This window comes from Chlorocebus sabaeus, chromosome 22 (genome assembly GCF_047675955.1).
Source record: "Chlorocebus sabaeus isolate Y175 chromosome 22, mChlSab1.0.hap1, whole genome shotgun sequence".
Classification (NCBI taxonomy): domain Eukaryota; kingdom Metazoa; phylum Chordata; class Mammalia; order Primates; family Cercopithecidae; genus Chlorocebus; species Chlorocebus sabaeus.
In genome coordinates, this window is record NC_132925.1 from 85,939,975 (window position 1) to 85,965,223 (window position 25,249).

At 49.8% G+C, this 25,249-nt stretch overlaps 1 protein-coding gene across 16 annotated transcripts in view; it reads right to left on the bottom strand.

Moving 5' to 3' along the window:
* Nucleotides 1-1,002: 1,002 nt before the first annotated feature.
* CACNA1D (calcium voltage-gated channel subunit alpha1 D) overlaps nucleotides 1,003-25,249 on the bottom strand; it is a 479,329-nt gene continuing 455,082 nt past the window's right edge. For 15 of the 16 annotated variants that reach the window (XM_073010048.1, XM_073010039.1, XM_073010043.1 and 12 more), the window contains 8 exons: nucleotides 13,002-13,118; nucleotides 11,936-12,303; nucleotides 11,208-11,234; nucleotides 9,784-9,933; nucleotides 8,207-8,370; nucleotides 4,668-4,789; nucleotides 3,146-3,466; nucleotides 1,003-2,336 (listed from right to left, as the gene is read on the bottom strand). In XM_073010048.1, coding sequence (XP_072866149.1) covers nucleotides 2,043-2,336; nucleotides 3,146-3,466; nucleotides 4,668-4,789; nucleotides 8,207-8,370; nucleotides 9,784-9,933; nucleotides 11,208-11,234; nucleotides 11,936-12,303; nucleotides 13,002-13,118 — 1,563 coding nt within the window. In that variant the 3' untranslated portion in view covers nucleotides 1,003-2,042. The remainder of the gene's footprint in view (nucleotides 2,337-3,145; nucleotides 3,467-4,667; nucleotides 4,790-8,206; nucleotides 8,371-9,783; nucleotides 9,934-11,207; nucleotides 11,235-11,935; nucleotides 12,304-13,001; nucleotides 13,119-25,249) is intronic. The other variant, XM_007984601.3, reaches the window with a different exon arrangement.

The window sequence follows — 25,249 nt, forward strand, 5'->3', positions numbered from 1 at the left end:
GCAGCTGGTATTAGGTTACCATTGGCACTGAAGGAACCAGGAGGATAAGAGAGAATATCCGTAATTTCAGAGCTGCCCTGGCACAGTACCTGCCCCGTCGGAGGCTCTCACTGGCAAATGCCAGCTCTGTGCAAGGAGAGCTTCCAAATATAACAAAATTATTACACAGTTTTATTCTGAAGAACATTTTGTATTTTAATAAAAAAGGATTTATGTCAGGAAAGAGTCATTTACAAACCTTGAAGTGTTTTTGCCTGGATCAGAGTAAGAATGTCTTAAGAAGAGGTTTGTAAGGTCTTCATAACAAAGTGGTGTTATTTACAAAAAAAAAAAAAAAAAAAAATCCATTAACAGGTTGTGTATATACTATTAAAAATCTTGGACCAAAATTGCTACCTATCTTTTTGATTGCAGGGAATCCCTGCCAAGGTAACTTGACAGTCGGCATAATTCTGTTGACAGTAAAGGAAGCCTTGACGGTTCTAATTATCCAAAAGTGGGTTTTCATCAGGACATACAGTCAGAGTGTGAGTGCATTCTAATGAAAACTTCAGCCCTCATTCAGTTGCATATAAAAGCCCTCAAAGAGAACACACAGTACAGCAGTTTTGTAAAAGGCAACAATACGATTTGTACAGACCCCGACATTCCAATCCTATAGATCACCATGTTTTTCCTCTGTCCCCCCCACCCCAGCACCCCTTATTTCTTAAGCAGCACCACCAGTCCCCAGAGGACAAGAGCAGCTGTACCCCATCCACTTATGCATTTCTGCACCAGTGATGCAAAAAATGCCCTGGGTGGGCAGCAGAGAAAACCATAACTATGGATACCCAAGGGGCAGAACAGCTGGCTGGACCTGCTCTGTAATTCACTTACCAGAGGGTGGTTCAAGTCAAACAAAACCAAAGACAGTTGCAACCCATGGTGGATCCAAAGGTACAGTATCAAAATCATGGAACTCTTGCCCAAAGAAAAGACTGCAAATAGTCATCTGGTATATCTTGTGGAAAGATAGGTTTATAGTGACTCAAAATATTTTAGAAAAATTTCTGTAGTGTCAAGTTCTTTCAAACTTAAAATTTTACCCCCAGAAGATTTTCACGGAATAAATGAGAATTGGCTCTATTTCTTCTACTTCTGGATAGCCCAAGTAAAAATACTAGTAATTCTACATTTCAGTGGGGAACTACAATTATTAGGACCCATGGATATTGCTGCAGTTCAAATACGGTACAGTAATTACAAAATATAGACCATCTCTTTACAAATACAAATTATAGTATATTACAAGTCATGTACAGTAAATCTATAATTTTAAACAAACTAGTGTATCTAAGTTGACCTGGTTGCGAGTGCATTATTATTCCAGTTTACAGTTGCCCTTTAGCGTGACAGTCAGAAACCGACCATCGGAGTGAGATTCTCTTGTGTAAACTGGAGTCACGTCACAGAAAACCTTATTTGTAAGGTCCCATTGCCCTCACAATGATCGCTGGTAGCTGGGTTCTGACGCACTGTTTCAGAACAGCTAAACAGGAACCAGGATGCAGTGTATTTGGGGGAAAGGGTTTAAAAATGGATATGTTGCGCCCAGTGACTGATATGCTAGACCAATGGCTGAGGTAATGACACAGGTGTGATGATCGTCATCACCTTTAACTTTCCCCTGCACCCCACCGCCGTGCCTTCAGGTGGGCGGGCCTGGTGCCCTGGTACATGGGAGATGCAGACTCCACAGTAGTGCCCATCTGGACAATGGGGCAGGGCGGGTCTGGCCGCCTCACCCATCCTCTGTGAGAGGGTGGGGCCTGCTGTTTCCTGCAGCTGGGGCCGAGCTCATGGTGCTCTGCCAGGCTCAACCACTTGGGACCTGTTCCTACCAGGTTTATGGCTTTCTTGAGGCATGACATCTCTTATACAAAAGTCTAATTGAATATTACTCCCAACTAGTGCCTAAACTTTCCTAACTATGAGGCACTTTTCCCCTGGCCCTCCTGCGCCCCACCTGAGGCCAGAGCCAGTCTGCCCCTCGCTGGGGGCTACAAGGTGGTGATGCATATCATTTCATCCGCCAGGTCCTCCTCATCCCTCCCAGGGTCTGGCTCTTCGTCGCTGTAGCCAGGACCAAAGTCCTGTAGCTCATAGTCCTGCCGGTGTGAGAGGGGGCCCACATCCCCGTTGGCTCGGGGACACACGTTCCCATTAAGCAGGGTGCTGGCTGCACTCTCCATCTCGTCGATGGTGAGGTCACAGGCATCAGCGATTTCATGTTTTGTTGCTGACACAAATTTTGGGTCCCTTGCATAGCGTCCCAAGCCTTCAGATATCAGGACCTGTACAGGAAAGAGGGATGGATGGCATGGGGGTGTTATAAGGCTTTGCAGGGCAGGGGGATGACAGAAAACTCCAGTGCTAACTGCACCGTGTGCTTTGGGGATGCAGCTCAATCATGTTTTCTAGACCTCATACATAATAACTAATGTAAATGGCTTTGAAAATGTCCCGGAGCTAAAAAAACTACACATGGTCCAACAAGAGTGAAACCCACTGGGGAAAGACATTTAGTATAAACTAGAATGCCAGCACAGCTCATTTATGAGAATCAATGGTGGTGACCAGTTTTTGTTTTTGTGTTTTGTTTTTTTTTGTTTTTGTTTTTGTTTTTTTTTGAGATGGAGTCTCCCTCTATCGCCCAGGTTGGAGTGCAGTGGTGTGATCTCGGCTCACTGCAGCCTCCACTTCCTGGGTTCAAGCGATTCTTCTGCTGCAGCCTCCCAAGTAGCTGGGATTACGGGCATACACCACCATGTCAGGGTAATTTTTGTATTTTTAGTGGAGATGGGGTTTCACCAAGTTTGCCAGGCTGGTCTTGAACTCCTGACCTCAGGTGATCAACCCACCTCGGCCTCCCAAAGTGCTGAGATTACAGGAATGAGCCACCGCACCCAGTGGTGGTGACCAGTTTTTACTCATGCTTCAGGTACATTCCTGCTGCTCAGAAGTGTCTGATTGAGGCAGTCTGGCTCACAGCCTGGCCGCCCTCCCACCACAGCCCTTCCTGCTGTTGCCCTTCCTGCTGTTGCAGTTGCACCTCTGCTGCTCCTGGTGCTTCCTGCCCACCATGGCCAAGAGCCATACTCACTGCCTCCACCAAGCTGTCCGCGCTCCTCTGCTTGTCGCTGTTTTTGTTCCGGAAGCTGCTGGGGACGGTCAGGCTGGCTGGTGTGAAAGTCCGGTAGGAGATGTCGGGCTCGTCTGTGTACCAGGAACTGCGGTGCAGGGACGGCAGGCTGCCGTTCATCTGGTCCAGGGCCTCTGACTGCTCCACTTGGATGAGGGGGGTGTAGCACGGTGTCCAGTCCCGGTAGGGAGGGGTTGCTGGAGGGGTGACCCATGACCGGGTCGAGTGACTCGGTGAGTACTTCTGGGCTTTACTTGAATCTAGGCCAGCAACTGCCATGATCTGAGGAGAGAGAGGAGCGTTGGGAGACCAGAGGTTCTCAGAGGTCCGGGCCTCAAACCTCCTGCACACAGACCAAGCACGGGCGCTGCGCTCTCCAGGGGCAGTCCAGGCAAAGACTTGGGTACACTGAAGTACACTGAATCAATGGGCGGTGACGACTTGGTTTTCTGGCAGACTGTGCTTTCTTTTACCCCGAATCTATAATGCGTTTCCTATGGCTTTTCCCAAGGAGTTATCAGTTGCTAATTCATGAAATTGCTTCAGAATGAAGAAGAATCAGGGAAGCCCAACAAGCTGTGGGTGTGATCACACCACCCAGTTCATGCTGGGTTTAAATACCGAAGTACATTCAGGGGAAACTACCACTTCCTAGCACTTACAGGAAAACATAGCTGGTTCTCTTTGCTCTGGAATAACGCATCCTAGAGCTGGCATTTGGCATGTGCTAAAGCACTGGGTACAAGCCCGGTCTTACAATCCCACCACGGTAGACGCACCTTAGGGTTCACTCTGCAGAGAGGGACGGGGAGCCCAGTCTGTGAACAGCACAGGTCCATGCCCACTACCCCATCGTGCACGAATGCATGGCATCTCTGACGTCATATTTTCAGAAAGAAAAAGCGCCATATTCGTATCCTCGAGGGAAAGCCCTGGTGAGTGGGCTCTGGCCCCACCCTCTTGCCTGTGCAGCCGCCCTCAATGTGGGCAAATTGTTCTCCCCAGACTGCTCCCTTGGTAGGCAGGGGAGGTGAAGCCCGCATAGTGCCCACACGGCCCTGCCCACGGAGGGACCCATACACTTAACGAAGGAAGCACTTTAGAGAAAATGAAGGGCTGCACCGACAGTTCAGAGTCAGCCAAGTGGCCCCCACCCCCTGAGCTCAGATCACATCAGGCTCTGTACTCAATGCCAGGAAGAGGTGGTGGGGGTCGCAGGGAGGTACCTGGGCAGAGAGGCCAGCGTTGGCAGCTGGCTCCTCGGATTCCAATGCCAGCGGTCGCTTGTTTGTGTGAGCTTGGGCAGAATGGGGCTCATGGCCATAGCTATTTGGGAGGATTGTTACAAAGATTAACCAGACTGTAGGTGAAGATTCTCTCCTTCCCTCCTGGTGCTTAAGGCCAAAGAGAAGGGAGTGACCTGATGGTGGGTCCTATGTGGGGTGCCCCTGGGCATGGGGGCGAGACCAGGTGGGCTGCTCACCTGTTGCTGCATCAGATGCAGAGGCAGGGCCGTGCGGTGGGGGAAGGTGGGAGACGAAGGGACCTCCTCCTGGCTGCTCTGCCGGCGCAGGCACTCGAAGTTGAAGGAGGATCTGCGGTGGGCTGGGAAAGCAAAGGGCATCATGCAACTGTGAAGCAGGTTCTCTGCCGGGACACTGTCTCTCAGTCAGGGTGGTCCCGGACGCTCAGCAAGGAGCCCAGGAAGAAGCAAGTGGTTTGTCCGAGAGAAAGATTAGGTAGTGAGGTCTCCAAACTTTAGGAGGAGAGGAGGAAGGCAGAAGCCCCAGTGAGGGATGTTTTTAAAAGTACGAACTTACTACCCTTAAATGTTCGCCTGTTCTCAGGAGGAGGAGCGAAGGCAGCCCCTAGGGCAACTGATCCGAGTCAGAAGCCCTGGCCCTGCATACTGTGGGGCGCACACAGGACTTCAGTGCAAGAACCCAAGTCCTGCCAGAACCCCACGACACTTCCCACTGTCACCTTCCAGATACCCTAAGTGTCCCCAGGGGCTGACATATCTTGCTGGGGCTCCTGTGTTTACACCTGTTTTAAAGGGAGGGACTAACTGCACTGATCAGCTTAATAAGCAAATTTTTTTGTTGTTGTTGGGAAAGATTCAGCTTCTCTAGCACTGAAGACAAACAAGGACACCCCTAGCTTTAAGAAAACGCTTGTCCTGCCAACAGCTCTTCCGACAGAGGCTCACACACAGCCTGACAAGACCATCCACGGCTCCCGGCTGCACAGGGCACCAGGCCCAGGAGATCAGTCTAAATTCTGGGGCCCTAAGACACAGCCAGCAGCCTCCTCCCAGAAACCTCCTACCCTTGCAGGGGTCTCCGTCGAGAGCACACCTACGTTACAAGGCATTTTTTATGGCTCCTATCTTGACTGCTGCTTTTCTCAGGTCACAGGGCCTTTCTCAGCCCTGGCAAAACTCCACAGGCCCCTCATTCCTCTATTGGAAAGCCCAGGGCCTAGCCAGGAGAGGATTCCCAGGCACACTGGGGCTGCACACAGAGACTGGGCTGAGTCCTTGGCTAGGCACTGCCCAGGAGAGAGGAACGAGACAGCCAGTCCTGGTCTCTCGGGCCCAGTGTGCACTGTGGGGCCTCCTTGTTCAGTTGCCTACGTGGAACACACACAGCTGCCTCATCAGAAAGCCTGCCCTCCACACACCACCCAGGGGCCAACTGTGCTGTGGAGCACGGGTTTCCAGATCGAATGGCAGGGCGGGGGGCTGGGAAAGGAGAGCAGCAGTCCCTCTCCCGCATGCGGTGCTTTTCCATGTCTAAAATGCTCCATGGATCCCCACCATCCCTGTGCTCTGCACAACACTCTCTGGAGGAGGAGGGAACCCCCATGCAGCTGAGAACACAGGGGGAAGAGTGAAATGTTCTCCCTGTCCAAGGGCTGAGCTGCGGGGCAGAAAAGCAAAACCACCTCACGAATCACGAGCACAGCCACTCCTACCCACTCAGCTCCTCTCTGGCACTGTGGCCGGTGGGATTCATGTGCTTGCTGGCTTGGCCAGGTAGGAAACAGACAAAGGCCGAGGCCCGAGGAAGGCAGTGGAACTCACAAGGGCGAGGGCCTCCACCCGGCCTCACCTGCATCTGTTTCATCTAGTATTTATGGAAACGGAGTGACTTCATTTAGCAGCCTGTGTTTTGGGCTGAGGAATTAAATATTAACCATGGAAATGGGTCTGGTCACACTCCCCAGTGGGGCTGTGACAGCTGGAGTGAGGCAGAGGGCCCTGGGCACCTCCCAGCGGTGCTTTATAGTATATGCAGTTGGCAGACTCAGAAGCCAATGTGTCACGGCTATTTTTGGTTACTGATTAGAGTCCTCTTCAAAAATATGCTTAATTCCTCAGAAATTCCAGAAATGGATAGTCCTTAATCATCATCAAAATGCCCACATGTCCAAAATGAAACTGTTCAGCCAGGAGCTGGAAGGGGCCAGGGCTGCACCCCTTCCCCCAGCTGGAGTTCCTCGCTCAGGATGACCCAGATCCTCCAGCTCCTGCCACCCACTGCTGCAGAGGGAAAGTAGGTGGGAGCAGCCAGCCCCAGCTCCAGCCCCTCTAGGCGGGATGGGTTTCCTGGCCCCAGAGTGAAGGGGACCAACAAGTCCAAAACCTGCCCCGTGAACAGAGGGCACTGACAGACCTGACACAAAGATGTGGGAGGAGGAGGGAAAGTGAGGGAGGAGGAGGGAAAGTGAGAGAGGAGGAGGGAAGGCGAGGAAGGGGAGGAGGGGGGAAGAGAGAGGAGTGGGAGGGGGAGGAAGGAAGATGAGGGAGGAGGAGGGGGGAAAATGAAGGAGGAGGAGGGAAGATGAGGGAGGAGGAGGAAGGATGAGGGAAGAGGATGGAAGATGAGGGAGGAGGAGGAAAGATGAGGGAGGAGGATGGAAGATGAGGGAGGAGGATGGAAGATGAGGGAGGAGGAGGGAACATGAGGGAGGAGGGAGGAGGAGGGAAAAGGAGGAGGTGGAGGGAAGATGAGGGAGGAGGAAGATGAGAGAAGATGAGGGAGGAGGAGGAGGGAAGATGAGGGAGGGAGGAGGGAAGATGAGGGAGGAGGATGAGGGAAGATGAGGGAGGGAGGAGGGAAGATGAGGGAGGGAGGAGGGAAGATGAGGGAGGGAGGAGGGAAGATGAGGGAGGAGGAGGAGGGAAGATGAGGGAGGGAGGAGGAGGGAAGATGGAGGGAGGAGGAGAGAAGATGAGAGAGGGAGGAGGAGGGAAGATGAGAGAGGGAGGAGGAGGGAAGATGAGGGAGGAGGAGGAGGGAAGATGAGGGAGGAGGAGGAGGGAAGATGAGAGGGGAGGAGGAGGGAAGATGGGAGAGGAGGAGGGAAGATGAGGGAGGAGGGAGGAGGAGGAGGGAAGAGGAGGAGGGAAGATGAGGGAGAAGGAGGAGGAGGGAAGATGAAGAAGGAGGAGGAGGGAAGATGAGGGAGGAGAAGGAGGGAAGATGAGGGAGGAGGATAAGGTCTGGAGGGGCCTGAGGACAGATGGACACCAGAATGTCCAGGTGGCCCTCAGAGGCATGGGGTTTTGCAAGATAGGCCTAGGGCACAGCTGGCTCTGCACTTGAGCCCACTCTTCCCCTTTGGGGGCTCAGTCACCCCATCACAGAGTGGAGCAGGGCTGACAACAGCAAAAGCATGTGTGTGGTTTGCCTACCTCTCAGGATGGTCCCAGGTTCAAAGACAATGCTATGTATGCAAAACACCCCTCACCAGATGTGCGTGTGCAATCTTAGGGCCCCACAGCCTCTCTCTTCTCAAAGAGAGTCAAGCACGGCGCTGAAGAGGCTGGAGATCTATCACGTAGATGTGGATGAGAAAGAAAGGAAAGCAGACACACTCTCTGAGCCGGGGCTGGTCTTGAGGACTAAGGGTCCTCGCCTGGCAGCACACATCCGTCACCCGCGCCCAGAGCGGGCGTGGGGGAGAGGCACACTGTTCCCTGGGAGGTTCCACCCAAAACAAAAAATCTGGCCTCACATGCTGGGGTGGGAGGTAGTAGGCGTCTCCTTGGAGATCTCCGTGAATCATAGCAAATGGGCGAGTCATCGTCCTCCAAGAATCCTTGGGGGTGATGGTAGCCTCGGGGCCTCTCAAAGTCCACATTTCTGCCTGGGTATCTGCTGTAGTAGCCATAGTTTTGCCTGGAGGTCAGAGAAGAGGGCAGTAAGGTTCTAGGTAACAAGCTCTGTCACTCAACCCTGCCAGACTGACATCCATGCTCCTCTCCCCACCTCCTCCCTTGGACACAGTAGGACTGGCTGAGGACAAGGCTGGCTTCAGTTTCATGGAAGGTTCCAGATGGAGAGCAAGGGCCATTACAGGAAGGTTGGGGACTGGAGGCCTGTCCTGAAGGATGTGCTGGCAGTTTTGATCCCTCACCTCCAGGGCAAACGTGGATTGCAGATGTCCTGTGAGCCAGTCTCTCACCCACTCATTTCCTCCCTGAGAGCCCCTCTCCTGAGCGCCTTCCCTCTGCCAGGAACTGGGCACCAGGGACACCAAGATGCATGAAGCATGAGCCCCACCCTCAATGGGCTTAGAAAATGCCATGAGCACAGAGAAATCGAATGCAAGCTGGAAAGAGCCAGTGCTGGAAGAGAGGAACTCATATGGTTCCGTGAGGTTTTCTTTCTGGGGGGTGGGAGAGGGATTTCAATTCCAGTCATGGAAACAAAAAGCAAGGCCCTAGAGCAGGCCCTTGAGAGGGGGGATGAGGCCAGCAGATGGAGTGAGGGCATCCAAGCAGGCGCCACAGTGTGAACAAAAGCCCTAGAGAAGGGAACACAAGTTCCTTTGGCTCAGAGCCAGTGGTTTCAGAAGTCAGGCATTTGAAGGAGACACAGGGAAGAGCCGTGGGAGCAGAGGGTGAGGGTCAGGCTGTGACTCAGATGCCAGAAGCCACCTCAATGCCATTCCACTTCCACTTCACTGGACCCTTGGTCACAGTGAGGTGTGGTTCAGAGAAGAGGGCGGAGGGTGATCTTCATCCGCCTGCTACGCCTCCTAAAGCAGAATGCTCATTCTAATTACAAACATTCTTTCTGCAGGACAGAAGCCAGACGGACCCCTCTGCTGAGTGATCCCTTGTTTCTTCATCTCCCCAAGAGACCCCTTGAAGTGGCAGGAGGCAGGTGCTGTGCATGAGGACCTGGCCGAGCTCCAGGCTGGCCGAGCCGCTGTGCACACAGAGCCCTGGGGCCACCAGAGCTCCAAGTGTTAATTCAGCAAAAACTGATCTCTCCAAAGACAGGGGGTGGTAGAAAGGCACTAACCCAGCCATGAAGCAGGCCCAGCTCCCATTTCCCAAGCTGTCACTAAAAGGCCTCAGAGGCCCCTAGTGGAAATAAGCAACAGGTCTGAAAGAATAGTCCCCACCCTGCCTCTCTGTGGCTCTCTTTCTCCAGCTCCACTCTCCCTCTGGCCTGGAGTTTCTCCTCCCGTTTTGCTTTTTTAGGGGAAGCCCAGTGCAGCTGCCGGTGGCCCTGGCTTCCTGAGCAGGCAGAGCACCAGGGCAGGGTGGCCTCCTGCTCTCCACAGGAGCCAGAGCAGCTCACCTGCTCCAGGTGGGCGAGCTGTCATCCTCATAGCACTCCTCGCTACTGAAATACTCCTGCTCCCCGAAGCAGCGGGGGTCCCTGAAATAGCCATGTATCTCTGGGTCTTCCCGGCAAATAGTTGGGAGCTGTTCGTCTCCTGAGTCGGACCTGCAGTCGGGAGAGAGGATCTGAGAACCTGGGCAGGCGGCAGATAATTCCTGCTGCAGCCGCACCTCTGCATGTGGCCAGCAACCCTGCCTGGGTGCTCCTGGCTTCTCCCAGCATGCACCTGCCTCAGGCAGCACTGGACTGCTCAGGCTTCTGGCAACGGCAATGTGTGTCTGTCTGTGTGTGTGGTGTGCCTGCGTGCCAGGATAGGGTCTCTCTCAGTGCCCTGCACAATGTTGGTGTCAAACCATTGTGTCCAGAGGCCTTGGAGCCAAAGGAATAGGTGCAATTTGGAGAACAGAACAAAAAAATGGACCTACGATGCTGCAAACAGTGGTCGGCGGCCCCGGGAAAAAGACCTGGGTTCCCAGGGCATCTGCTCTGATCCCTCCCTCTCCTTCTAGTCCCCCAGCTCCAGCCTAGTGTGACTTCAAAATCTGGAACAAAGGAGCTTCCTGGCCACCAACCTCTGCTATATCAAATCAGGAAGGTCAAGTGAGTTCTGGATACAGTGCCACAGGGGAAACTGTCACAGAACATGTCCACCATGTTTCCACAGGCTGCCCTGCCCCAGGAATGTGGTAAGTCTCCCTGAAACCCGGCTCATGCTGGCTTCAGTCCTCAGAAAAGGCCTTGGTTAAGTCAATCCTCTCTCCAAAGGAAGGATGGTGCTTCCTCTGACTTCTCCACTTTCTTGCACCCAGCTCAGGCCCACATGGCTCCCGACTTCACTTGATAACATGACACCGGAAGACCTATCCTCCCCTGGCCCCCAACAAAATGAGCATTCCGACCACGATTCAACTCAGGTCAATATGCGTGGAGTGGAATATACTACACATATCTCAAGGGCTTCAGGGAAAATGACAAGATCCCATTCCTGACCTTCAGGAGGTTTGGGTCATGCTGCAAAGCATCCACAAGAAGCCTGACTCCAGAGAGCAGCTGCAGCTGCCAGCCACACAGGCTGAGGCCTCCATAAGTGCACACTGGATGCTCCTAATGCCATCGTGAGGCCTGCAGGAGCCAGCCCATGGGGTGCACCTTGTGTGTGGACACCAGTCCTTGGATGGCAACAGTCGACAGAGATATGGATCTGAAGATGCCTTTGCTTAGAAGCAACAACCTCTGACCTCTGAGTCCCCAGCCGTGAATTATGATAACCTTTAACAGGCTGGCCTGAAGAAGTGTTTCTCATTCTTTAGCACTCAGAGAGACCGGATGGTAATATACCATCACAGCATTTAACACGAAAACAGGTAATGAGCACATACCTAATGTAAGTTTCATAATAGCGGGTTCTATCCAGGAAAGGCATAACATGAGAAGGAGGGAGAAGATAAAAGTTAATTTCCAACCAAATTTACAATGCAAACATCAGGCTACCTCCTAGAGAAGGGGTTAGCAAATTATGATTCACCATCCACATGGGGGCTGCCACCTGGGCTTCTATGACCCATGGGCTATAAATGGTTTGCATATAAAGGATTGAAAAAAATATTAAAAAATCCCAAGACAAAAAATATCTCATCATATGTAAATATATGAAGTTCAAATTTCAGTGATCATAAGGGAAATTTTACCGGGACACAGCCACACCATTCACTTACATATTTCACACTGCAGCGGCAGAGCTGAGAAGCTGCAAGACCGTATGGTCCTCAAAGCCTAAAATGTTGACTCACTGACCCTTTAGAGAAACAATTCACCGACCCCTGTCGCACAACTGAGAGGCGGGTTTGTGGCTGCTGTTTTAAGGCCCCTCGGCACCCCCATACGGGATGTAGGATGGCACGTGGCCCTTATCCTTTTAGGTTCATCACGTGGAGAGTGTCAGAGGCGGCAATGACCTGGGGGGCACTCACAGATCCTGACACAAACGCCTACGGGGAACCTCCTCCATGCCCCAGAGCACAGAGGACAGACCCGCCTTGCTCCTTGGGACTAGACGCAACACGGGCGGACACCACACGAGCAAGTGCACACACACCGTCAAGGTTACCTTTTCACACTGGACCTTCTCTGAGGCTCCCGGTCATGCTTGTGGGAAGAATGATGCCCATTTTCAGACACATGCTCAAGGTTCCCAATGCTGGGCCGCTTTCCATGGGCAGCTTTGGACATATTGGCATTATTGAGATTGGCATTTGTTGAAGTGGGAACTTGCTTTCCTATGGAATTATGGTTATGATGGTTATGACACACCGAATTTCCTGCTGGAGGAAACAGCGGTTTCTCAGTATCACTTGCAGGTGGAATTGAAGGCCTTTGGACATGCAGGGGACGGTGGGTGGTATTGGTCTGCTGAAGGGAATCTCTCCTATCACTATTAACATGATTGACATGGTTTCCAAGCAGGGCACCATTTCTCTGCAAAATAATGGGAGACAACACCAGGTAATTTAACAAGTATTTGATGCAGACTAGCTATGTTAGGTAACGTTTTCTACATGAAAAACAAATTCTAGGCAAGTTCCGTAGGATCCCTGTAGAACAATCTGAGTGTCTTAATGATCAGGGTGAATGTGACTGTGTGGCAGTTGGTCCCCCCGAGATGAGGAAGGTTACCGATTTCCTGAGCTGGGGAGCAAGCTGTCGGCTGTCACTCGAGTGTGCTCTTCCGGTTGTTCCAAGTTGGGGTGACTTATACCCAGCTGGGCTGGCTGGTGGCCCCAAGGTTGGGCATGCTCTCTGGGCTGGGGGACTGAAAGCCAGCTGGTGGATCAAAGAGCTGGCCCCATAAAGAGAAGGGTAGTGTGGGCAGCTGCCAGAAGGACCCAGGACCAGGATGCTCGTCCACATGGCCAGTGGCTGTGGCCGAGCTCCTCAGAAGCAGGCACTGAGGGGAAGGTGAGTAAACTCAGGGAAAGAGCTGGCCTGGCCCTAGAAGAGGTGCTGATGCATGGGGAGGGCCTGTAGGAGGGGGAGGGTGTGGTCTGAAAGCCCCTCTAGACCCTGGGGCTGGGCTGCATTCTCCAGACTCTTCCGTGGATCATTAACTGCCCAAACTGGAGTCCTGCCCTGCTATTTCCAGGTGGCCAGTGTGTAGCTAGGCGTGGAATAATTACTTTGAACACATCATCTTCTTCTTCTCGTTTTGCTTCCTCAGGCTCGTCATCTTGCAAATCACACGATATAGCACGCCGGATTTCTGGCCCAATGTCATGCAGTGTCCTTAATCCCGCCTAGATCAATGGAAATGGCAGAACAGGTTAGACCACACATGGGCCCTGGGGCCAGCCTGGGTCCTGGCTTTGCTCCTTCCTGATTCAGCGGTGGGGAGGAAGGCTTCCCCAAAAGCCAATCCAGGGCACTGACTGATGTCACTGAAGGCAGTCTAAGGGTTGCTGGTATGGTCAGGCATCCAGATGGTCAAGAAGGTCCTAGGTAGGATGCCTGAGGCCTGCAACCCAGTAACTTCCTTTGCAAATACCCCCACTTCCAAGGACCACTGCCTGGTTACTAGTGCTAAGGTCTGCCAGGCCAAGAGCTTATGCCCCTGTCTCAATGACAGTCTTCAGTAGGCTCGCCTACAAGAGCCCAATCTCTCCAAGCCCAGAGCAGGGCAAGGAGCACAGCCTGGCCGATCTAAAGGGAGGGTGATATGGACTCCCTGGCTGCATCTAGGATGAGGAAGCCTAGGTGTAGGTACCAGAGGCACAGGCAGACCAATCAGCCCTCAGGCCACTGGTTCTGCTAAAAAGCCATGGAACGAGTGAGTGACACAACACACTGCAACCACCAGCACACTCGGACCACGACGGAGCAGACTGACACGCACACAGACTCGGCCACCATGGTCATCGGGATACCCTGGCCTGTAGCCTGTGTGCAGGCTGAGAACTCACCAACAGGGGTCCGCTTTTTGAAGATCACAACAAACTGAAAGTGGCTCATCAGCCTTTGCAGAATGCAGACAGTGCAAGACCCACCAGAAGACCCCACTGGGAGACCCCTCCGGGCCCCTCACAGATACTCTGCAGCTCCCCTGGGGCCCTCACAGCTGCCTTCCTCACTGTGGTCCCTGCTATGTTGGGACAGGGCCCAGGAGAAGCCCTTCAATTGTTCACAGCTTCATTAGGGAAGCATTCCAAGATGCTTATGCACGGTCCATGGAGGAAGGGTCTGCTCCAGTTCTGAATTATGTTTTGACCACCAATTTGAAGAAAAACAGTATGCTGAGTTAAAGACTAATAGGGACTGCATGACAACTTTAACCTTTTCCACCGAAAGACCTGTAACTGAAGGAGGCATGTCCTCTCTGCCCTGGGTCTAGGGTCCTGTATCCAGGCAGCCCCTCCTCACTCACTGGCAGTCTGCCTACAGCTCCGTAGCCATAAAGGCCTAGAGAACAGCTAAGACACTGACTGTGCAGCAAATGCTTCAACCTCAGGGTGGTTTGCAAAGGAAAACTGGGCTAAGTGGTGGGTCCTCAGGGGAGGAGACCACTTCCCTGTCCTTCCTCCACAACATCTGGTAGCATGTGGGCAGCTGTGGCAAGGACAGAGAGGCATGATGACCATCCCTGAGACATACACGTGGTAAAAGAGATACCCAGCAGTGGTTCAGGGAGGAGGAGGGGACGGTGGCTGCAGTCTGGCCAGATCCATCAGGGCTAGGTCTCACTGGTCTGGGGATGCTCAAAACTGGTCCTGTGCAGTTGCCAATGCCAGTGCTGGTGATGTTAATTTAGAAGGTAAAGTCACACAGGAACTTCCTGAGATGCCCTTATAAAAACAGCCTGGTACATAAAAGCACCCAGCCTTTGAGACAATTCTGCTAAAAACGGTGCCAGGTTGGGTTTGATTTGAGCCATTCTGTGAAGACAGAGCAGCAGATCTTTCCATTTAGTGAATTCTGAAGGTAAAAGAAGAGCCGGGAACGAAAGCTTTAAGCTTCCTGGCTAGGAATGCTGAGATCTTATAGGGGACAGTCCTGTCCCACGTCAAACCAAGACAGTTCTTGGGGTGGTCAGTGAGGCTGCTTCTCGCTCTCCTGTCCCTCTGATCACAGGCTCAGGATGCATGTGTGTATGCTTGTGCATACACGTACATGCATTCACACACACACACACACACACACACACACTTTTTCCCTCTCTCAGGATCCCCGAATTCAGCACATCTGAGCCTGGGAGGTCATTTGGTTCTAAGGTGGACCCACCTGCCATTCTCATGGAAACATCAAGAAGGTAACTGCAATGTTATGTTGGTAAAAGCTCTTACACAGAACAGCTGCAGGAATGTGAAGAAAGGTCATACCCAGCAGTACTCAACAGCCTGCATTTCATTCATTCAGAGCTTCCTAGGGTAAATTATTGAGGGATGATGAGCTAAGCAAGGGTTTCACTTCTGATTTTGGATCAACTGGGAAGAAAAGTCTGTTACATATCTAAGGCTCCCAAACAAAAAGACAAGGTTTGAGACACTTGCTGCTGCTTCCACAAAATAAACATAGGTTATAATGCACTCAAGTCAACACCCCCAAGTAAATTTGGTACATTAATCCATATTACAAGGCAGTAAAGGCCAGGAATACTCCCAAGTTTAAACAACATATAATCCTATTTACTGTCATTCAACTGATTGGACTAGGTCTGATTAAAAGAAATAGAAAACTATTTATTTGGATAATTTTTAACATCATCCTCTGTTGACGGGTTGACATTTCACTGAAATACACATATAACATAATTGCATAATAGAAACAAAAACTGTCTCCAGCACATCTTCAGTGATACACAAGATTAGGATTCAGTCGACAAGATAGTGCAATGAACACACACGGGACAGAGAATTTGTTTGCAACATAAATCATGGAGAAGGTTGAAAGGTGGCCCAAGTTGCCACTTCCAAAGACAAATAATGACAACATATTTATTAAAGAGACATTAGAGGAGGAGAGAAAGCATCGCTCTTCCCAGACACAGAAGCAGAGTCAGAAATCGTGATTATATTCTGCTTGTTCCAGGCAAGGAAAAACATACCTCGTAAGAGTCAGGGACTGACTCTACTTTTTCACATGTCATCTGGGGAGGGCCAGGTCAGGCTGTCCCCCACAACTGGGAGTGAGGGAAACAGATGTTCCCAAACTAGAAGTGACATGAAGCTTAAGCACAGCACCCTGAATTTATTACATATCACAAAACATGGTAATGAAGTTTTTCTAGCACACATATCAAGCTAAAAGGTAGCTTAGGCTGCTCCCAAAATTCCATAGGCACAAGTTCCAGTCCCCAGAAATACAGAAAACTATCTTAGACTCTTGAAAAAATTACTTTTCCACAGCCCTAAAAAAAAGAACATTTTTTTCCTTGGGATAAACACTTTACAATCAGTAAAATTATCTATTCTTTCATATTTCATATCTGTGTCTACCTCTATCAGCAAAATACTATTTTAATTTGAAAAGTGGTCATTAGCACTTAAACCAACACAATTAAAGCCATATAAAGTCATTCCATTAACATCACAGCAGGAATATGGTTTTGAAGAAACACAGAATTGCTATAAAATATAAACATTATTGACTTATTTTAAGATGTCCAATCTTATAAAATATTAAACAGAATCAAGCCTAGTTTCTGGTTGATTTTAAAATGCTAGATGTTATCATAAATATTTTTTTAAAAAGAAATGTTGGCACTTTGCCTGTAGACTGCTGCTTAAAATTTTAGACACCATTTAGTTGGAATTTCATAGATACTCTATTGAATGATTAAGTTACCAAAAAAACTAAAATGTCTCTAAACACTTCTGAATAGCATAACATGATGATAGTTTGACATCAAATATGAACACCCATTTACCTTCCTTTCTCCTGCCCACTTTTAGGGTTAAGTTTCTCCTGCCTAGATGCATTTGCAATGCTTTTGCTACCTGTGTCCCTAAGCTAGCTCTATCAGACACACCAGCCATCTGCCAGCCCTCACAGCGCCACAGCAAGCATGCACAAGTGCCTGGAGCCCTGTCCTGGACCTACGCTGTAGCAGTGGAGATAAGAGATGCACGTCTCTAGTCGGGACCGGGCCAGGCCATTCATCTTCAGGATACAAGCGCCAGGCTTTCAGACTCCAGCCAAAGAACCCTGCCTGGCAGAGCCTGTTCCCCATCACAGGCAGGCTGCACTCAGCCTAGGCTGGCCCTGTACACAGTCATCTCGCTGGTGACAAGTTCTGGTTAACCCTTTAGCAGGAGTCAGTCTATACCCAATGAGAGGGGACCTTTTTAGACTAGTTCCATTAGAAAACAGAATGAGATTAAGTCCTTATGGAATAAACCTGCTCATCTGCAAGCTGCTGTCCACCTCCTCAGCACATCACACATGCACACCCCTTATTTTAACACCACTCTCCTCCAGGGAAAATGTGATGGTGGCTTTTGTGTCCCTTGTGAATGGTCCTTGTGTCAGATATAAAGGGTTGGAATCCTGGCGCTCTGTTAGTAATCCACAGTGATTCCCTCACTGAAAAGTCAGGGGTAACATGACCCCCACGAGCTCCCATAGGGGTTCCACTATTCCCATCACTTGGAAAGATAAAGGAAACTTTAAAGAAATTACCCAAAATATGACCTTTGCCTGCACACAATGTGAGAGCTCTCTGTTTCAGTTCCATCTTGACTCTTCGTGCAATCAAGAATCTGATTCTGTTGTAATTTTAACAACCGAATCAGAAAGTCTTGCCAGTTTCCTGATAATAGGGCATTCTGTAAAATTCAGGCTTAGCAGAAGCTGTAAATCACAACTTCTATTCTGATAGCATCTTTATACCAGTCATTGTGAGGTTACATACGAATATTCCACTAGATTCTGGGAGGAAGGGAGAGCAAAGGTTATTCCCATGTGGTTAAATTATGTGCCCAAATGAGTCAAAGGCTCAATGAGGACTCTTGGCCTCTAAGCCTGTTCTTCCTGTGACACTGGGCTGCCTCACCTCTCCCAGACTCTCCACCTCAACCACCACCCAGGCAAAGTCACTGCACCTACTGGGAAAGAGTGCTGCATCGGAGTCTGAATCACACACTTACCTATCGTCACGACTGTGGGGTGCCACCTGATCAAGGCTAACCCTCTTTTGACTACCCTAGCAGAGCTCTTATATTCCTAAGTCAGCATGGAGATGACAAATGATCACAAGCAATCCCTGAAACGGGTCCTGTTTGGCACACATCCTTGGTCCCAATTGTGCACTTAGGGGAGCTGACTTTTAAAAACACTTTCCATCCTGCCCTGACTCAGACCATCACACCTGCAGATCAGCACAGGCAGCAAGGCTCGGCCACGCTAGACGAATGAGGACATAGCAGCTCCATGCCTTGGGGGAGTGGGCTGAGACTGGGAAGGGGCTGGAGGGGGAGACCGGTTCCAGTTAGGGCAGTGCGCTGCACAGGAGCCTCTTTAACAAGGGAGATGATTAAAAGGCTCCAGCACCGTCTGCCTTTAGGGGAACCTGGTAGCATTCCCCCAAAGCAGCAGTTCCCAGGTGTGTTCCAGGGACCTTGGGGCATCCCAAGACACTGTCAGGGGTCCATGAGGTCACTGTGATTTGCATAATATAAGGATGTTCTTTGCCTTGAACACTCTCATCCTCTCATGAGAGCACAGTGAGGTTTTCAAAGGCTGCCTGATGTGTGATGTCATCACCCTGGCGTCTTTGTGCTTGCATATTCTTGTTTTAAAAACTGCTTAGTTTTAATTTCTAAGACAGTAAATATTGACACACAAGGGTCTTCAATAACGTAGAGTACAAAAGGGTCCAAAGACCAAAAAGTTTGATAACTGCTGACCAATGTATCCTCCAACAGGCACTACTACTGTTTCTTCAGATGCAGACTTTTTACCCCATCTAGGATTCCCGCTATTCTGTGGACCTTTCTCCATTCTTGGAAGAAATGGCCTTCCTATGGCTTCTCTGAGCCAACCTTTGGGACTTCTCAATGGGTTGCCTTCAGCATGCTTTAGAATGATGTGCCCTTCCAAGTTCCCAAACAGCTGTGTCCCTTAGGTCTAAGAGGTGCCAAGGAGAATGAACTCACCTGGGTTTCTACCCACCCTGGAACTGTTATTAAGTCTTAGCCAGCTCCTTCACACAGATCATCTAATCATGACACAACTGGGCTGCCAGAGGACACTAGGTGCATGGTACTAAATAATAAGCCACGATAATTACCACCTTTTACTACTATGTCACATCACTTCACTTCTTTTCAGCAACTCTTTCTTCTCAAACACTTCTGAACATAATTATTATTTTCAAAGAAGCGAGATCTCCTCACTTTCTGAAAGAGTATAGAATGTAGTACCCAATAGTCCAGTGGATTAATTTTTAATTGGGTTGTTCCACATGTAAGCTAGCTGAGAAGAGCCTGATGTCCAATCTTACCTTTGCTTCCCTAGGATGTATACTGGCCTGCCTCTCATCTTCTATCCAGGAGCTGAAGAGTTTAGCCTACGGATGCTGGTGTTGGGGGTGCCAAGTTTGCTGTGTGTGTCTGTGAAGATTCTAAATAATGAACTTGAGTCGTCTCTCACAACCTTCTCTACACTAGAAGCTACACTTCTCTGCCAAGGCTTTAAGAGAAATGACAGAGGTGTCTCTGCAGTTTGACTGCCGATCAAGTTTCAGGAAGCCTTCTTTCCCTTTTGAGTTGAAGCTGGAAGCGGCCTTCCTGATTCCTGGCTGTCTTTTCTAAGCCGGCCTTGGCTACCAACCTTAGCTAATGCCGTTCGCCAGCAAAACAGCCAGGCCCAAGTAGAGAAAACTCTCTTGTTCCATTTACATCACTCCCTAAACCCCATCTAGAAAGAGATCACTTGTCAGTTTTTACTTATTTGAGGAGGGTGGAGAAGGCACGTGGAAACGCCGCCCACTTGAATCGCTTGGGGCCTTTCTGCCGAGGCCTGAGTGTATGGAATCTTGGATCTAGAAGGTTGGTCACACTGGCCCTCTGAGACAGGGTGACACATACAGGGGGTAGGCACATACCAACCTTCAGCACTGAATCAACTCAACATCAGGTGGGTCAAAGACAGAGGGACTGTCTGTCTGAGGGCAGGTCAGCTTCTCACCAGCACCCACAGGGCCGACCGGCTTCCCTTTCAGGGATGATACATCACATTCCTCATAAATTCTTATAACTTAATATACCCAGGCGCTGCCCAATCAGAGCAGAAGTGGGCCTTTGGACCACAGCAGGGTCCTGGAGGCTCCCTGCAATGCCAGGCTCTAGACCTGTAGTTGCTGAGTCACAGAGCAGTCTCAGGAGGGGCGGGGCTGCTGGCAGTGGGGAAGGAGATTCAGGTGCTAGGGTGACAGCTGTTGATACCAGGTGCAGCTGTGCTTCAACATCTTGACAAGTGGCCTGGCCACACTGGAGTGTTCCTGGCTTTCCACCCCATCCCCCACATCACCATGTGGTGCAGCATGAAGCAGTCAAACCTGCCCTCGGGCCCTATGGACTGTGCTGTGAGAACCCACACCACCTAATACGAGCTCCTGGATGTTAACTAGTCTGCACACTTACACACATGGGGGCAGAGTTGGGAGCTAGACCCATTTCCATAATGAGGACAGCAGGTCCACTGAAGTCCAGGTAGGTCAGACCTCTTGGTACAGTGAGCACTGCAGCCAAGGGCAAATGTCATAGGCACAAAAGACATCACTGGAAAAGATCCTGAGGCTGGGATTGACCCTATCAGTCACGCCTAGGACACGCTTGCAGAAAGCATACTTCCCACTGGGGACATTGCTCTCACCCTCTGCCTAGCCTTTGGGACTCTTGCCCTCCCAGGATGCTTGGAAGAGTGTCCACTTCTACAGGAATAGGGTCCCCCCCGAGTCTGCTGTCTCTCTCTTCCCCTGTCTCCACACGCCCCACATGCATACACACGCACTAGCAAACACACACAGCTTCCAGCCTGTACATATCAGGGCAGGTTAAAGGGGCTCATAAGCCCTTCTTTTCTCTACACACTTCAGAGACTTCAATTTTTTTAGATTCTTCTGCATGACCTCTGCACTATGGCTACTTTTGAATGTTGATCTTAAAATCCCAACTGGCCACTTGGGGTGTCTTGGGCTCAGCATCAGATGTACAGACTCCAACCACCATTTGGAATCAGCTGAGAATTCCAGACCAGACACCCTCATCAACCAACATCTTGGGCAAAAATCTGCTATTCTTAAGATGTGAAAATGCAACCTGCAGAGTTACCTTTGTTGACATCTTTGTGCACTGCCTAGATATCTTTAAAAGGGGGGAATTCTCCTTCTCAATGGGTAAGTATGGTACAGAACAGAAAAGAGATCAAAGGAAAACAAGACTTTCTTAAAGTTCTGGTAGTAAACAGGCATATGATATTATTATTGTTGTAGTCTTAATAATAAGCAATTATACGTTCAAAGTGCTTTACAATCACTTAGCTATTCCTCACAACAGCCCTGTGAGGTAGGTCGACATTATTAACCCCATTTTACAGATGGGGGAAACTGAGGCACAGAGAGGTTAAGTGTCTTGCCCAAGGTCACGCAGCAAGTGAAAGCTGAAACTGGGACTAGAACCCAGGTTCCCTGACTCCCAGTGTCCTTGAAACTAGACCACACTGCTTCCAAAGAGGCATCCCCAGACTGGCTTTGACCACGAATTAAAGACGGACAATGTTAGATGAGGTTTGGGTGTGGTGGTGTTTCCTGTGGACACGTTAAGATGGAACCTGAGGTGTTGCCTGGATTGAGTTTGGCATGCGGGGTGTATGTGTTAGTTTCAATGGGTGTATCTGAGCTTCCTGGCCTGTCCACTTCTCACTGCATTCTGGACTGGGTCACTGCAGAGAGCAGGGCCGGACGCTCAGGAGGTCATGGTGGACTGGCATACAAAAGGAACTCTGTCAGCTCAGCGCCGAGGGGCCTGCCAGTCTTTGGGAGTTCGGGCAAACTAGGGATGCAGGACTTTGGAACGGAGTCAGATGCCCACCTTAGGCAGGTCTGCTTAATCTTTTTATTTTTATTTTTATTTTTTTGTTTTACTGGCCAGCATCAGGAAGTTGTGTTCATTTCATTTCTCTGTGGGGCAGCTGCCCCCCTCCTTTGCTCTCTCTCACTCTTTCCCTTTCTCTGAGTCTCTGCTTGGAAGGGAAAACTGTTAAGACTTGTACGATCCCTTTCACGAAAAAGAACCACCGTGAGCAACGTCCGCGACAGGCAGCCCTGGCTCCGCAGATGAGCCACGGCCCCGCTTCCACCTTCCGGAGGAGTGCTTTGCTTGGAAGGGGTCTCCCTGGGGCCTTGGGTCTGCTTTTTCCTGCATTTCTTCCGAAATGCTGTTTCAGTAGAAATAAGCCCACTTGAGACTTTTCCCTTTCAAGGCCTTAGCCACAAACGCCTTCCGACTAACCAGCTTGGTGCCGTAGCTCAGGCAGAAAATTCTAAAGCATCCGTTCAAGCATCTGAAACAAATGAATCAGCCAGTGAAATCTCATCTGTTAGCATCTGTTCTCCTCTTAGATTAAAAAAAGAAAAAAATTTAAAAAGAGCCTTTCGATGGCTTCAGGTAGAATCATGCTTTAAAAAAAATAACAAAACAAAACTCCACTACTTTTTAGACTAAGGTGACCAGGCAACAGGTGTTTTAATCTTCTACAGATTAAATCTCTGTGGAGAATCCCATTTTCTTCTGTCTTTATGCATCGAGCCTCCCTAAGAAGACCACATGGGGCACATCAGGGGCTGAGAGTCCTTTGTTTCTTACCACCCACATCTCCCCTCAACCACCTGCATCACCAACTGGTGGCTTGGGCACAGGCTTTACAATTATTCAACCTAACAACCTAATTCTTTATAGCTAGAAATAATGGTCTCCTCCTTAAACCAAACTTCCAAACAGGCAAAAGGACTATCCCTCCAAAGCTTTCCTACGATGGGGATGGAAAGGTTCCCATCTGGGATGAGTGGGGGACATAGTGTCCTCGGATTCCACTGGAATGCGTGTCTTTTGCAGAAAGGAAATTCTTGAATGTTAAAAGAAAGAGAAATGAACAAAACTTTTCCCACTTAGGGGTCTTTTTCTCATCCACAAGACACTGGACTAAAGAGTGTCTGTAACTTGCACAGATGTCCTCATCTAGAAGGTCTGATGGGACATTCAGCATGCATTGCTGTCTGCTGGGAAGGGGACTGAGAATTTTCATGGCTGCATGGCTGTGTTCCTTTATTTATTTGCCCCTGGTGGAAACTCGTAGGTCACTCGGATGTAGCAACAATGGATGACGAGCGAATGCTGAGTCAACCCAAAGTGAACATGGCATGTAGGAGATGCGCAAGAGGAAATTAAAAAAGACCTGATGCAGCTTCTCTCTGGTTCCCTCTGTAGAGGGGCTGGAGAGAAGGTTGGTTTTAATGATGAAGATGGATGGAAGGATGGAAACTGCACACTCATTCAGACCACAGAGGCCAGAAGACACCGGATGCCGAGCTCCTTCCCACACATGGATCCAGGAGCTCAAGCCATTCCCCTTCATGTGGGAGGCAGCATTGCAGTTGGTCTGAACACAGGGAGATCAGATGGAGCCCAAAGGGTTCAAAACCACAGTGCGTATGTGTGTCCTTGAAAAAACATTCTCTGGGGGTGGGGGTGCAGAGGTCTTGGGCCCGTCCTGGAAGCTGTTCAGACAGACTGCACCCTACGCAGCACAAGCACGCACATGCCTAGGTCCGCACTTCTGCGCTCACACTGTGATGGCCACGCTCCACTTTCCATTAGCACGCAGTCTGTCAGCCATGGGGCACCCTGCTGTGGGAGGAGGCAAGCCATCCCCCATCTCAACAGGCCACGCCCACTCTTGGGGCGGGCTTCCCGAGGCTGTGTCCTTGTCCTAGTTACACTGGTGGTACAACTCTCCCACTGCGGTCCCACCAAATTTTCCTAACTGCTACATTGTCACCCGGTATTTCATCACGCAGAAAGGAAAGCCTCCTCATGTTAATTAAACATGGAGTAACACATCACACTCACAGCCATTTCTACAGCACAGGAAGCCAAAATGCAATTAGAATTATCCTTCAAGGAGACAAAAAAAAAATGTCTATGTTTAATGTTTCAGAATCAAGTACATTTTCAGTTTCTCTGTTAAGATTATGAACACAACTTAATTTTCCAGGCTGCATTCTCAGCATAAATTACAGACGATGCTTCAGCTCCCAAGGGAGCCATGCGGAAATATGTTGGTATCCTCTAACTGGAAATGTTTGCATTTCATCAATAAAATGAAACTCTATAAACAATCAAATGAAAAACGTTTAGGAGAAACCCTCAACATTATTGCAACACAAGGCAAGAGAGTCTTTCAACCCACAACCTGCCACTGTAATTCATGCCATTTGACCCTTCAACTTAGGACTCAGAAAATCCCAGACGTGAAACCTGGTAATGACTTAGCTGTGCGTTGTTTGTGCATGTCTTAAAACATCAAAACACTATTTCCAGCCACTAGAGAAAGTGCTGAAATTGTCTAATTGGGAAGTCTTGGGGGTTCAGAAAAAGTAAAAATGACCCTGCATCCAAGTGGCCACCCATACCTCTTACAGAAAATGCAAGATTCTTATGGCACCTAGCTAATTTGCTTGCTGTAAATTAGGACATCAACCATCGATGACAGACTATGTTCCCCCCTCCAGAAAAGTTATCAAGTTCTGGTCCCAGTTAGGTTCCCAGAACAATAAGCAATTCCCTACAAGCCCAGAGCAGTGGGAAATGGAACTAAACCATCTAACCAGTCTCGTCTTCTGGGCAGGGGGCTCCGTTAAGGACAAGCCTGCAGAAGCATGTTCATCACTCCCTCTCCGGGCATCCAACCTGGCCACACTGTCCTCAAGGAGGGATGGACCGGAGACTTCTTCCAATCTGCAAACATCTCTGCAGTTTGCCTTCTCTCTCTGAGGCTAGCTGTGAGCTGCAGACCAGGAGGAGGGCTGTCACTTTTACAAACTGGATTGTTTGGAAGTGAGAAAGCTTCATCTGTAAATCCTACCACCTGAGATGCCAACGGGCTGTGTGACTGAGCCTGTGATTCCCTCAGCTACCTTTAGGATACGTGATCAGAGGCAGTAAGATCATTGTCTTCAGTCGGATTCATGGTCCACCTGCCAACCCTCGTATACCTCTTTCCCCAGCCCCTGTAGCTGTCTGGGTAGAGCAGAGGTTTCACCGTGAATCAGCAGGTCACTGTCACACAAGGCCATCTACTAACCCATGAGATACACACACAGCTCATGTTTGTCATTCACTCATTCACTTTCATATTCATATTCATATTCTCTCTC